The 13373-nt window shown below is 49.4% G+C and overlaps 1 protein-coding gene across 1 annotated transcript in view; it reads left to right on the top strand.

Annotated features, from left to right (window-relative positions):
- The window catches only part of ASH1L (ASH1 like histone lysine methyltransferase), a 99300-nt gene extending 90031 nt beyond the window's left edge, over positions 1-9269 (top strand). The window contains 5 exon segments of the mRNA XM_048511349.1: positions 535-707; positions 2461-2627; positions 4748-4788; positions 5809-6113; positions 6537-9269. Coding sequence (XP_048367306.1) covers positions 535-707; positions 2461-2627; positions 4748-4788; positions 5809-6113; positions 6537-6628 — 778 coding nt within the window. The 3' untranslated portion in view covers positions 6629-9269.
- The last annotated feature ends 4104 nt before the right edge of the window (positions 9270-13373 follow it).

Genomic DNA, 13373 nt, shown 5'->3' with positions numbered 1-13373 from the left:
AGTTGCAGTTTACTCATGGCAATCTCATAGGGTTTCCAAGACAAGAGATGAACAGAGGTGGTAGGCCATTGCCTGCCTCTGCATAGCAATCTGCATTTTCTTGGTGGTCTCCCATCCAAGTTCTCACCAAGGCCAGCCATGGACTTTCTTGGTGGCCTTCCATCCAAGTACTCACCAGAGCCTCCCCTTGACTTTCTTGGTGGCCTCCCATCCAAGTACTTGTCAAAGCCATCCATGGACATTCTTGGTTGTCTCCTATGCAAGTACTCACCAGAGCCAACCCTGGTCATTCTATCTAAGTATTCACCAAAGCCATCCCTGAACATTCTTGGAGGTCTCCCATCTAAGAGCTCACCAGAGCCAACCCTGGACTTTCTTTGTGGTCTCCTATCCAAGTACTCACCTTGGCTAGCCCTGCTTAGCTTTTAAGATCTGACAAGATTGGGCCAGCCTCATCTATCCAGGTCAGGCCGTCTGCAACTTAACTCTGTGGAAAATAGACTTTCGCCCTTTCTCTCTTTTGTTTCCCCACAGAGAGGAGCGGTTTGCATTCGGCCACCACTATTTCCGTCCGCACGAAACGCACCACTCCCCCTCCCGCAAGTTCTACTACAACGAGCTGTTCCGGGTGCCGCTGTACGAGATCATCCCCTTGGAGGCGGTGGTGGGGACCTGCTGCGTCCTGGATCTCTACACCTACTGCAAAGGTGAGTCAGCATCCCTGGATGCAAAACCGGCTTATTTTATTCTTATTCATTGCAACCAAATGATGACTTTCTCCCATGGGGGTCAACACAGTGGGCATACTTTAAAAAGTCTGCAGGCAGTTCAACCTCCCATCCTGACCCTGACCAAAGCAAGCCATACTCAATCTTGAACAATCGTTGCGTGTGTTCAGTTCACACCGTAAGAGAGAGATTGTTTCCCTCCTCTGAACCAAAAAAAATTTCAAATTCTCTGCTGGCACTCGAGAAAGAAAATAACACAAAACCACCAGTTTCTGTAACACTTGCCTGAAGAGTGTAAGGAATTCCATAGAAGCTGTGGAATGTAGTCAAGGCCAGGCGGCTGACCCGCTCATCAACACCATTGAATCCTTTACAAAGAGGCTGCATGGTTCACTGCTCTGGTCTTGCTTTGTTTGTGCCGGCATGGATCGTTTCCTCAGCACCAGCAGAATACAGCAGAATTATCTGCCTATAGAGGAGGCTGCCCATTGCGTCTCTGGATGAATCACTGTTGTGAGCTTACTTTCTTCCAGCCAACGTTTGTGGGGTGAGGGAGCTAATTGGATGGTTAGTCATGGTGCTGATCCATGGCAGAATAAACTGTGCCCCAGAGAGGGTACACTTGGATAAATGATTTGCATCAAAACTCAAGTGGCAGGCTCTTCCAAAGCAAGCGGTTATTCTCATGTTCTAAAATATTCTGAACCTTTTTCAAGTATTAAGAATGAAGCTTTCCTCCAATTTTAATAGCTGGCGGCTATTAGATTTATGGCCACGAGGCCCACCAATACCTTTCCTGCGTCCACCAAGTGTTTTTAGGAAGTTTGTGGGGCCAGGTAGGACTTTTACTTGGCAAATATTGACTGTTGGAGAGTTGATTGGTTGTGCATATTTTAAAAAATGTTGCTTGGCAACAGCTGCTGCCACAGCATAAGGATCTCCCCTGTGTTACTGAAGAGAGCCAGCGTGGTGTAGTAGTTAAGAGCAGATGGATTCTAATGTGGAGAACCAGGTTTGATTCCCCACTCCTCCACTTGAGTGGCAGAGGCTTGTCTGGTGAACCAGGTGTGTTTCCACGTTCCTACGTTCCTACTGGGTGACCTTGGGCTAGTTCTTTGGACCTCTCTCAGCCCCACATACCTCACAAGGTATCTGTTGTGGGGAGAGGAAGGGAAAGGAGCTTGTAAGCCACCTTGAGTCTCCTTACAGGAGAGAAAGGTGGGATGTAAATCCAAACTGGGTGACCTTTGCTAGTTCTCTTTGGACCTCTCTCAGCCCCACATACCTCACAAGGTATCTGTTGTGGGGAGAGGAAGGGAAAGGAGCTTGTAAGCCACGTTGAGTCTCCTTACAGGAGAGAAAGGTGGGATGTAAATCCAAACTCTTCTTCTTCTTAAACTGTGCCTGGTTTCACCTCCTGCAGCAGCTATTTTGTTGCTGCGCCCGTCATTCCTTGTCCAAACTCCAAATGTACCCTCAGGCTGAAAAAGGTTGGGGACCGTTGCAGTAAAGAATGAATGGTTGCACTCAGGCGCTGCACGTCTTTCCCTGAAAACATGCTTCGCTTTCCCCTCCTCCTGCCCCAGTTATTTTGTTGCTGCTACTGGCCATTCCTTGTCCAAAACTCCAAATGTACCTCAGGGCTGGTGGGGACCGTTGCAGTAAAGAATGAATGGTTGCATTCCACAGGCGCACCGCCTTCTGAAACATGCTTTCGCTTCCACAACTGCAGGACGGCCAAAGGGGGCAAAGGAGCAGGATGTGTATATCTGCGATTACCGCCTCGACAAATCGGCCCACCTCTTCTACAAGATCCACCGCAACCGCTATCCTGTGTGCACCAAGACCTACGCCTTCGACCACTTTCCCAAAAGGCTCACACCGAAGAGAGACTTCTCGGTAAGGGGTTCCCGTGTCCAGTGCCACATGCATGCCGGAGCAGCCGCTGAAGCACTCTTTGGCGTGGAGAATCCAGTCTCCTGTACTTGAAAGGGGGAAACGGAACCAAGTTGGTTGCCTTTAAGACTGCAGGGCTGACTTTGAAAATCATGCAGTTGAGAGTGTGGGTTGGTGGCTCCCTCCCCATGGCTGACCAAAGGAGAATGCCAAATGCATGGAAACTTTTCATAACCAAGTCAAAGCTAAACTTTGGGCTTTCCAGGGCACCTTTGGATGTTTTTAAAGAGAGGCTGGATGGCCATCTGACAGGACTGCTTTGATTGTGTGTTCCTGCATGGCAGGGGGTTGGACTTGATGGCCCTTGGGGCCTCTTCCAACTCTATGATTCTAACTTGATACTCAATACAGATTTTTGAAGCTAAGCAACAGATAATGCAACACGGATAACAGGTCTCAAAACCAATAACAAAACCATGTAGAGGCAAAACAAGACAGCATGCATAAGCCAATTTGTGCAAATTAAGTAGTACGGTGTTTTATTGCTCTTGTGTTAAACATTGTTGAATTAAATTATATATCCCGCTATTCATTGAATGTATGCAATAATTGAATATTACAACTGTGTAATGTCAATTACAAATTGGACAATACAGCAGCTATTACAACCAATACAGTGACTATTAGATGCAGCACACCTGTGTTTGTCGAACACATAAAATTAACATGCTCATAACTGGCGACAATTATAGGCCAATCATAAAGTCACTGACAAAGTCTGCATAGAATTCAAAATGGAACAGGGACAGTGTGTCTCCAGTGCACAGATTGGCTCATACACTCTGTCTTGTGTAGCCTCTACACCAGTGGTGGTGAACCTATGGCACTCCAGATGTTCATGGACTACAATTCCCATCAGCCTCTGCCAGCATGGCCAATTGGGAATTGTAGTCCATGAACATCTGGAGCGCCATAGGTTCGCCACCACTGCTCTACACAACACAGATTTTTTGCCATTACACATTAACCCATATGTTAGTAATATAAAAACCCTGCTTGTATTGGAACAAAGATCCATTTAGCCCAGTCTCCTGTTCCCCACAGAGGCCGGCCTAACCCTTCCGCAGAATCCTCAAGCCAGGGCTTTGTTAGGTCACGGATCTTAAGCCATAAAACAGTCTCTGGATTCTTCAGTCGGTTTATTGAAAGGCAGCAAGTACCTAGCTTGAGAAAGCCAGTCCGACTTGGCTTTCCTGGGCTCCTTTATCCTTGTCCAGTTCCCCCTTCCAGATTTCCCAAAGAAAGTGTGGAAAAGTAGTTTTTTGAGTCTTGGGCACCTCCAAAGCCACAATAGGGATAGATCCAGCCACCTGCCTCGCCTCCCCCCTCAGCCCAACAGGCACATCCTGTTTCCCTGAGCCAGGGAGGCTCCTGGGGTCATTCAGCCTAGTTATCTGCAATCGGTGTCAAAGCAATAAACATGAGGATGGAAAAGAAAGGAAGAGAGAAAGACCCTTTACATGTCAATCAGGGCTTACATCAAACAGGTTACATCATAGGTGTCAAACTCGCGGCCCTCACGTGAAAGTTGCAGTTAAGTTGTACAGACCAGGATCTGCTCCTAACAGGCTTGAAGTAGATCTCCCTTTCCTTTGCTTCCCAGCCACTGTCATTCGGAAGTAGCCTGCCTCTGAACAATGAGGCTCCATTTAGCCGGTGAAACTCTCCTCCTCCACGAATTTGCCTACTGCCCTCTATCAGCCACTCAAGCTGGTGGCCATTGCTGCATTTTGTGGCAGTGAGTTACATATGTTAACTGTATACTGTGGGGTTTCTTTTGTCTGTCCTGGATCCAGTGCCTGGCAATTTGATTGGGCAAGTCCCCTCATCACTGTCCATCAGAGTTGTGGTATTGCCCTACTTTTCACAAAAATATGGGATTGAGGAGAGGAGTGGGCCAGAAGACCACAAGAACGCCTTCTTCCTTTCCCTTGTTCTGTGATTTTATGAGCTTCCTCACTGCCACAATTCCATGGCAGGACCTGGGGGTGTGCTGGTCTCCTTGGTTTGCAGCAGAAGGGTCCACGGCAGCTCTAAGCGTCCCCTTTTGTTCTCCCTTGCAGCCTCACTACGTACCAGACAACTACAAGAGAAATGGAGGCAGGTGAGTCCTTGGGGCTGAACTCTTGAGGGGCGGGGACTGGGAGAGGATGAAATATTTCTTTTCAGAAAAAAATTCACCATGTCGAGTCTTCCTGCCTCGCCTTTACGGCAAGCCAGGGGGGACCATTCCAGCATCAGGGAGAGGGGCCAGGCTAGCGACCGGTTCTTGAGGGACACACGGAGGGTCAGATTTGGGCCCCTGACTTGACTGCTGTTCATTGAAGGTCTTTCCCCAGTGATGTCAGTGACGGAAACTGGAAAAGCGGGCTTGGTTCACACTCTCAGTTGCTGGTCAAGGCTGCTTTTCTGCAGCAGCAGTAGACAGGGAACAGCCGGCTTCCTTGGCCCCTCTTTCTTGCTGCTGATTGCAGTGAGCTCGTAGGAGCAGAAAGAACAACAAAGCTGTTTTATTTATTTATTTCATTTGACTTATACCCCATTTTCTCCCCCACGGGGACACAGAGCAGCTTCTCCTTACCTCCATTTTATTCTCACAACAACCCTGTGAGGTAGATCAGGCTGAGAGGGTCGGCCTGGCCTCAGGTCAACCAGCAAGCTCCCATTGTATAGTGGGCAGCAGTGGCGTAGGAGGTTAAGAGCTCATGTATCTAATCTGGAGGAACCGGGTTTGATTCCCAGCTCTGCCACTTGAGTTGTGGAGGCTTATCTGGGGAATTCAGATTAGCCTGTGCACTCCCACACACACCAGCTGGGTGACCTTGGGCTAGTCACAGCTTCTAGGAGCTCTCTCAGCCCCACCTACCTCACAGGGTGTTTGTTGTGAGGGGGGAAGGGCAAGGAGATTGTAAGCCCCTTTGAGTCTCCTGCAGGAGAGAAAGGGGGGATATAAATCCAAACTCTTCTTCTTCTGGGGATGCAAACCTGACACTCTCAGATCCTAGTCTGATACCCTTTTCATAACACACCACACTGGCTGTTAGCTGTGCGTGAGAAAGAGGATGGTTCACTCGACAGTCCCTTCAACGACAAGTGTCCTTTTTCCCCCCTTCCTCCCCCTTAGGTCATCTTGGAAATCTGACCGATCCAAGTCCCAGAATAAAGACCTAAGCCAAGAGGAGGATCCCCTTCCCCTCATGGAGGACGTGATCCCGAGCCAGGAGCCGGTGCCGAGTGAGCCAGCACCCAGCCTGGAGGACCCAGAGAAGGAGGCGCCCCCTCAGGAAAGCGGCAAGACAGACAAGAAGGCAGAGGAGAGCAGCCCCGTCCCCCGGCGGCCGTGCACTCCGGAGGAACGCCGGCACATGCAGCGAGAGAGGCTGAACCAAATCCTCCTCACCCTCCTAGAGAAAATCCCAGGGAAGAATGGTAAGGCATCACACCTGCCCTGGCTCTCTACACCGGGGCGGGGGAGGTGTGTGCCAGGGGGGTTACAAAAAACCCTTAAGCCAGGGGTGTCCAACTCTGGTGCCACAAATGTTCACGGACTACAATTCCCATCAGTCCCTGCCAACATTGCCAATTGGGAATTGAATTGGGAACTGATGGAAATCGTAGTCTGTGAACATCTAGGGCGCCAGAGTTGGACACTCCAGCCGCTGGTCATGTCTGTCCCGTCAGGCTGAATTCTGGCAGGATACCGTGTCTCAGAGGCGTATCTAGGCAAAATGTAGCCCGGTGCATGAGTTTTCTGCCCCCCTCGCCGTGTCTGCCTAGGGATCTCCCAGGTGCAGGGCAGCAAGAGCTTTCCTGAAGGGAGCGCACTCATGACACTCACCTCTTCTTTTGCAGCCATTGACGTCACCTACCTGCTGGAGGAAGGCTCAGGGCGGAAGCTGCGGCGGCGCACGCTGGGCCTTTCGGAGAGCTTCTTCAGGAAGTGAAGCCGTGTCCCGGAGAGAGGCTGTGGCTTAGAGATGCGCTGTCAGATGTGCATGAGAAGGACAGAGGGGCATGGTTGGACCACTTACCTGCGCCTCATAGGGCGCGTTGAGTAGGAGGGGCCCAGGAGGGGAGAAGGTAACTGACAAATGGTTCTGTAGCACTTAGACGATGCAAACGGGCAGGCGGGCCCCCCCGCCCCGCCTAGTAGGGCTCTTATGATGTGTGTGGTGTTGGGCGTGCCTTGTTGTCAATGTTAAGGTACTAAGGAAAACCTTGTGGTTATTTGTCCGAGACGGTCAGATTTTTTAATTTATTTTTCGGCTCCGACATCCTTGCTCAGAGGAAGGAAAAGGGGGTGTACTGATTTGGGGGGGGCGGCGGCGTGGAGGCTGACAGGTTCAGAACTGCTCTTCTTCAGTAGGAATCCCTCCCGGTACACGTTATTCGTTCCGCCTCCAGCTGCGTGCCACGAGGGAGCGCGGCACCGGATGTGGGGAGGCGTCCGGGCCTGGAAGGGGCCGAAAGCATAGACTGCCCTCGTAAGGTCAGGGGAGGGGGCTCGCACAAGACACGTCCAAGGAAAAGCAACGCTTTGACCGCAAGAGGCCCGACGGACGTATCGCATGGAAGCAGCCCAGGCTGCTCGAAAGCTCCCAGCAAAGCCGTTCGCTCGAAGCACTTGTTTCCCGTTCTGAGACGCAGGGTGGGCGGGAAGGGCGATTTTTTTAATTTTTACTTTTCTTTTCTTTTTTTGCTGCAGAGAAATTTTATAAAGCAGGTCCCCGATCCCCAGTGCCGCCTCATTGGGTTCTTCTTTCGTTTGAGATTTTTTCCCCCCCTAAAGCTGTGGTTTTCTTGTGTGTCCAGTGTATTGTGGGAAAAAAACATTTTTTTAAAAAAAAACCTGTCAAAATGGCAAAGGTGAAAAACCAAAAAAAAAAAGTACTTTCACTACATGAACCGTCAAGCAGTATTTCTGAGCGAGTATTTGTTGTGAGTTGTAAACTATTATCCACTAATAACCCTGCTCTTGTGTTCCATTTTTTTTTAAAAAAAGAAAATCGACAAAACGAACAAAAAAAATAATTGTACAGCTTAAAGCGTCCGTCTCTCAAAGAGACCGTGTATTTTATGCTCCTGCCCCTCTCTGCCCCTTGCCTCTTGGTTCGGTTGTAGTGAAGGGAACGGTCTCCTTGCAGAGACGATGCTGTGCCCGGTTGCTACAGGTAACGTCACCCGGGGCCGCCCCAGAAAGAGCATCCCTCTGCGAGGTCAAGCCGTGTCCCTCTGTCTCGAGGCCAGGCGCAGGCAAACGGGAGTGGGCAGTTTGGCATACACTGACCCTCTATACGTGGCTTCTGCTCCTGTCTCTCTCGACGTCCATATGCATATTACGGTCCTGTTTTAGATGTCCTTATAAGAGAACCCCGTTTTTAAATGTGCCAAGTTGTATATATCTTACCTCTTTCCCCCCCCTTTTTTTTCATTTTTTTCCCTTGTTTCGTTTTGCTGAGTGGTTGTAAAGCAATATGGTAGCTAAACTCCCATGTTCTTTCCTGACGGACCAAGCTTGTCCTGCTTGTACATTCTTGTTAAACTTATTATTTTACTCTTCGTTTGGAACAACTACAACAACAAAAAAAACCCAGGCTCATTCCATTTAAATTTTACCTTGAAGATTTAAAAAAAAAAATTTAAAGAGAAAAAAAAGAGGGGAGGAATAAAAAAAAGCCCTTTGAGGAAAAAAAATATTTTATTAAAAACGAAAAATACAAATAAGAAAATAGTTTGGAATATTTTCTTACTGTAGAGAAGCATTGTACAGGAAAACCCCCGAGTATAAAATACTCATGATGTGTTGTGGGGAAACAGGGGTGGGGTGGATCGCATGTCCGAAAACTTCTTGAGTTGCTCCATTTAGTTCAAAACGGCGGGGGGGTGGGGGGAGATCATTGTCTCTAAATGGTGTTAAACACTAAAAAAAAGGAGTCCTTTTTAAATAATAATAATAATGAAAGTGCTGCGCCCAGAAGTGAAACACTAGCTCTGCCATTTTATCTTTCTTTTGTTGAAAGACTAAAAAAGAAGAAGAAAAACGGTATTTTTTAGACAATCAAATTCTAGATCAGTGTGAATAATTTGCATCGTTGGGTTGGTTTCTTTTTCTGTACATTTTTTTTTTAGTTTTCGGTTTTGTTTCCTTACTGGTGTAGAGAATTACTGACTTTTTTTTTTCCTTTTGAAAGATTTGGGGCCGGGAGGGCTGGGGGTTATTTTGTATTAACTGGAGAGACTGGCAGCGTTTCACCTGATCGCTGATGGAAGCCCAGATTTTTTTTGGGGGGGGGGGGAATGGTCACAAGCAAACCGACACCCCAAAAGAAGCACTACGTTTGTTTCAAATATAGATATGAACTCTTTTTAGTCTGCATGGGGTTAGGCCGTGTGGTTGCTGAGAAGAAATGCTGCTAATATATTTCCTTTTTACGAGAGCATATCTAAATAGACCATTGTTTTGATGTTAATCTTTGTAAATTATGTATTACCAATTTTAACATTGGATGTAATTGCATAAAAAAAAGCCTGCATCTCAAATATTGACAGATTCTAGTATTAAATGGAAAAAAAAATGTTTCCTAACCTGTGCCTTCGAGGGTTTTCTTTTCTGCTGCCCTGCCCCCCATGCGCCTCATCCAGTGGTGGGATCCAAAAATTTTAGTAACAGGTTCCCATGGTGGTGGGATTCAAACTGTGGTGTAGCGCCTGTGGGGCTGGGCGGGGCACGACGGGGGCCGGGCTGGGCATTCCTGGGCGGAGCCGTGGCAAGGACGCAGCCACTCAAGCGCCGGGGTTCTCTTGGGCTGGAAATCTAATGGCACGAAGCGCGCAGGCTGCCACGCGACGCCGGGTGCACCTCCCAAGCTGGTGACTGCTTGGGTAAGTTCCCATGGCGTGCTACTGCTGAGAGGAGGGGCGTAACTAAGGCAAAAATCACGTGGCAAAATCACCAATTAGTAACCCCCTCTCGGCACACACAAATAATTAGTAACCTACTCTCGGGAACCTGTGAGAACCTGCTGGATCCCACCTCTGGCCTCATCTGTTCAGCCGTAGCGACAGAATGGGTCCAACTTGGCCCGTGTGCTGCATTGCTGCTCTGCCCGAGTACCAGCCCCTCTCCAAACTTGACATCCCACCAAGCGCAAATCCCACGGGAGGATACTTTTTGCCTCAGCTGGTGTCACGTCGACTTCAAACTCTGGTGTTTATGCCCCCCCTTTCTCCTCAAACAGGGGCCCAAACCAGCTTACAACATCAGTCTCCCTGGTCCCATGTGGAGTCCGGCATCCCTCGGCCCAGTGCCACCAGGTTGCTTCATGGCAGAGTAGGGATTTGAACCCAGGCCTCTCAAGCTCCTTGTCCAACCCATTAATCCATAGGTGTCAAACTTGCGGCCCTCCAGATGTTATGGACTGCAGTTCCCTTCATATCCTGCCAGCATCATTCTGGCAGGGGATGATGGGAACTGTAGTCTATAACATCTGGAGGGCCACGAGTTTGACACCTGGGCATTAATCACTGTACCTGGGGTGTCCAACTCTGACCCTCCATGGACTACGATTCCCATCAGCCCCTGTGGAGTGTTCATGGACTACGATTCTCATCATGTTCATGGACTATGATTCCCATCAGCCCTTGTGGAGTGTTCATGGACTACAATTCTCATCATGTTCATGGACTACAATTCCCATCAGCCCCTGTGGATCTGATGGGAATCGTAGTCCATGAACTCCTAGAGGGCCAGAGTTGGACACCCCCGCACTACATCACATTGGCCAAACCTCAGCCTAAGTAAGCGATCCAGCAGTTGAATCTCCTGGCCTGTGTTTTTTTTAGTATTTAAAAAAAGCAGATTTCCATCAGCACTGTGTTGTGGAAGGTGTGACATCATCCCCCAAAGCTCTGCCTCTCTTCCTGGAAGACAAATCCAAGAGCCAGCCAACCAGAGCTCATGGAACGCCTCGGGGAGTGTGTGTGGGAGGGGGAGTGAGTCAGGTATAAAAGGTAAAGGAGATGTTATAGCTCTGGAGAAGACCCTCAGCTTGGTCAGGTTTTTATTTGCTTTTAGTTAAGATTTGAGTTCTGCCTAAGGAAAAAAAGTTTGTTTTAATGTGACAAATAAGCCTTCTGTAGAAAGAAAACGCAAGGGGCAAATGGGAATTAGCTTTGACACCAACAGAGGTCTTCTCAAGGGCAGACCCTGCTATGAGGTCAGCCGGTTTGAGTTCCTGGTGAGTGTCATCCAGGGCGGCAGACAACACTGCTCTTGTCTCTGTCTTGGCATTCACACATTTGACTGACCCTCTTCGGATGACGCAGGGGGTGAGTGAAGGCTGGTCTATTGTGGCCACTTTTCCCCACGGCAGTGACACCTCAGCCTGCCGCTGATCGACCCTTGGTTCACAGGAGGAGAGGTGTAGCTGATGGGAACTAGTCTTCTGCTATCTCCATGGCAGCACTGGATCCAGCCTGTGTCCAAGGCCTGCAGAATGTCACCTTTGCGGAAGCTCAGATGGCCTGCACCAATCCCTGGGTGGTTGCAGAGTGCAAATACATCCCTGGGTGGATGCATTAAAAAAATCCCCACGGAGAATGAGAAAGGGTGACTTGGAAAAGCAGCTGAAAATAAAGAGACTCGCCCATCTAACTGAATCGTCCATGTGATAGACAGTCATTTGCATCAGTGGCGTAGCGGGTTAAGAGCTCGTGTATCTAATCTGGAGGAACCGGGTTTGATTCCCCGCTCTGCCGCCTGAGCTGTGGAGGCTTATCTGGGGAATTCAGATTAGCCTGTACACTCCCACACACACCAGCTGGGTGACCTTGGGCTAGTCACAGTTCTTCGGAGCTCTCTCAGCCCCGCCTACCTCACAGGGTGTTTGTTGTGAGGGGGGAAGGGCAAGGAGATTGTCAGCCCCTTTGAGTCTCCTGCAGGAGAGAAAGGGGGGATATAAATCCAAACTCTTCTTCTCTTTGCTGGAATTTAAAAGTTGACAGCTTCAGATTGGAAAATACCTGGAGATTTTGGGGGTGAGGACTGAGGAGAGAGGGATTTGGGGAACAGCAGGACTTCGGTGCGGAATAATACCATAGAGCCCACCTTCTACAGCAGCCTTTATTTTCAGGTGAACTGAGCTCTATCAACTGGAGATCAGTTGAAATCCCAGGAGATCTCCAGGCCCCGCCTGGAGGTTGACAACCCAAGGTGTAATGCCATAGAGTCCACCCTCCAAAGAAGCCATTTTCTCTATGAGAACAGACCTCTGTAACCTGGATCAGTGGTAATTCCAAGATCTCCAGCAGCAGTGGCGTAGGAGGTTAAGAGCTCATGTATCTAATCTGGAGGAACCAGGTTTGATTCCCAGCTCTGCCGCCTGAGCTGTGGAGGCTTATCTGGGGAATTCAGATTAGCCTGTGCACTCCCACACACGCCAGCTGGGTGACCTTGGGCTAGTCACAGCTTCTCGGAGCTCTCTCAGCCCCACCCATCTCACAGGGTGTATGTTGTGAGGGGGGAAGGGCAAGGAGATTGTAAGCCCCTTTGAGTCTCCTGCAGGAGAGAACGGGGGGATATAAATCCAAACTCTTCTTCTTCTACCACCCGGAGACTGGTAAACCTACACAGGATCTACCCAGGGGTGTCGAGCTCTGGTGCCCCAGATGTTCATGGACTACGATTCCCATCAGCCCCTGCCACCAGAGTTGGACATCCCTGATTAGACAGTTCAAATACCAAATCTGCACTAATGCAGCCCTCTCCCACTGCCCACTTAATGCCACCCACCAGGTTTGACAGTGGCCCCCACTATGCTCCACGGGGAACTGGATCTCTGGCCGGTGATGACGTCCTTCTGGAATGGCTTTAGGCTGTTGCACACCAGGGCACAAAGGGCCAGCTGGGCACAAGGCACTCACAACTAGGTAGCCCACACATCTGGGCTGAGCCGGCTGTCTCCCAGCTGAACGGCTGCACCAGCTCCTGGCAGAGCAAACGAGCGAGCACCCACCCCACTCTTTGCTAATGGGTAATTAGTGCTTTTTAAATTAGATTCCTCCCCCCTTGCAACTGCTGAAGGCAGCCGGATTCCCTCCTTTCTTGGCTCTTAGCCAGGCAGACGAGGGGGTTTGTTCACGCAATTATTTATTGCATATCTGACGGACCGTCTCTCCATGTATCGCCCCTCTAGGCCCCTCCGTTCATCGGAGGCAGACCTACTGGTGATCCCTGGCCCCACGGCGATCCGGCTGGCCCCTATCTGCTGGAACAGGCTCCCAGGTGAGATCAGGGCCCTGTGGGACATACAGAGTTTCCGCAGGGCCTGCAAAACAGACCTGTTCCGCCAGGCATTCGGCCAGCCAGGGTAACATTGACATCTCGCCATATAGTATACATCTGGCCTCCTGTGGGTACCAGTAAGGGGGAGGAGTGGGAGTTCTGAAGCCATCTGTAATACAATATGGTTCTCAATTATTGGGTATTGATTGTTTTTAATTTATTTTAAATGTATTTATGACTGATGCTGGACACCACCCTGAGCCCTTCGGGGGAGGGCGGTATATAAAATTGATAAAATAATAAAATAATTGTAAATGCGGCCAGTAACATAAATATGTGGATGCCCTCTACACAGGGCTTGGATGTGAATAGGTGCTAAGAGGATCTCTGGGCATGGTGGGAGGACA

Source organism: Sphaerodactylus townsendi, linkage group LG01, assembly GCF_021028975.2.
Source record: "Sphaerodactylus townsendi isolate TG3544 linkage group LG01, MPM_Stown_v2.3, whole genome shotgun sequence".
Classification (NCBI taxonomy): domain Eukaryota; kingdom Metazoa; phylum Chordata; class Lepidosauria; order Squamata; family Sphaerodactylidae; genus Sphaerodactylus; species Sphaerodactylus townsendi.
Note: the sequence above shows the minus strand (reverse complement) of the source record. Positions and strands in the feature narration are given on the sequence as shown.